The 856-nt window shown below is 60.5% G+C and overlaps 1 protein-coding gene across 1 annotated transcript; it reads left to right on the top strand.

Annotated features, from left to right (window-relative positions):
• The first annotated feature begins 218 nt into the window (after positions 1-218).
• LOC123067769 (probable sucrose-phosphate synthase 4) lies at positions 219-467 on the top strand. Its single transcript, XM_044490423.1, has one exon. The coding sequence runs from the start codon at positions 219-221 to the stop codon at positions 465-467; it is 249 nt and encodes an 82-aa protein (XP_044346358.1).
• The last annotated feature ends 389 nt before the right edge of the window (positions 468-856 follow it).

Here is an 856-nt window from a genome sequence, read left to right as displayed (position 1 = left end):
CAGCCGCCGCCGCCCCCTCCCGATCCAGTCCTCTCCCACCCACCGCCAACCTCGCCGTCCTCCTCACCCACCACCGCCGACCACGTCCCTCCCCACCCACCTCCCGACCCCCCACCGCTTCTCCGATCCCCCACCCCACCAACCTCCCGATCCCCCACCACATCTCACCTCACCTCGCCGCCCGAGAGCGCCGGAGCGGTGTGCGCGCGGGCGGTGCGATGGTGGGGAACGACTGGATCAACAGCTACCTGGAGGCCATCCTGGACGCGGGGAGCGCCGCAAGGGACATCTCGGCCGCCTCGTCTTTCGTGGGCGGCGATGGGCCTGGCGCGGGCTCCGCGGCGGCGGAGAAGAAGCGGGACAAGGCGTCGCTCATGCTGCGGGAGCGCGACCGCTTCAACCCGGCGTGCTACTTCGTGGAGGAGGTCATCTCCGGATTCGACGAGACCGACCTCTACAAGACCTAGGTCTGCGTAAGCCTTCCTCGCCGCCCCTCCTCCTCCTCGTGTCTTAGCTAGATGCTTGCTCCAGATTAGATTAGATTAGCTTAGGTGGTGGCGAGATTTCGAGGATGCAGTTTATTTCCGGTGATTTATTCTGGACTTTTGTTATATGCATCAGACGTCGGTGAGGAGGAGCCTGCACGAGCGTAACACATGGATCTGGAACCTCGCCAGGAAGAAGAAGCAGGTATGCCTGCCTCGATTTTCTTGTAAACTTTACTCTCCCCAAATTAGCATTACGGGTGCAAAACTGTTGGGGGGCAGCTCACTGCTAGTGTAGTTGTTCGTTAGTGCGAGCATTGTTCTATGAAAGTTCTTGGTATACTTGTTGAACCGCACAAGTGTGGGCTGCT

Source organism: Triticum aestivum, chromosome 3B, assembly GCF_018294505.1.
Source record: "Triticum aestivum cultivar Chinese Spring chromosome 3B, IWGSC CS RefSeq v2.1, whole genome shotgun sequence".
Lineage (NCBI taxonomy): Eukaryota > Viridiplantae > Streptophyta > Magnoliopsida > Poales > Poaceae > Triticum > Triticum aestivum.
This window is presented reverse-complemented; position numbering and strand designations above follow the sequence as displayed.

Excerpts from the sequence above, each read along its gene's own strand:
- LOC123067769 (XM_044490423.1), top strand. The coding sequence starts at position 219 with ATGGTGGGGAACGACTGGATCAACAGCTACCTGGAGGCCATCCTGGAC.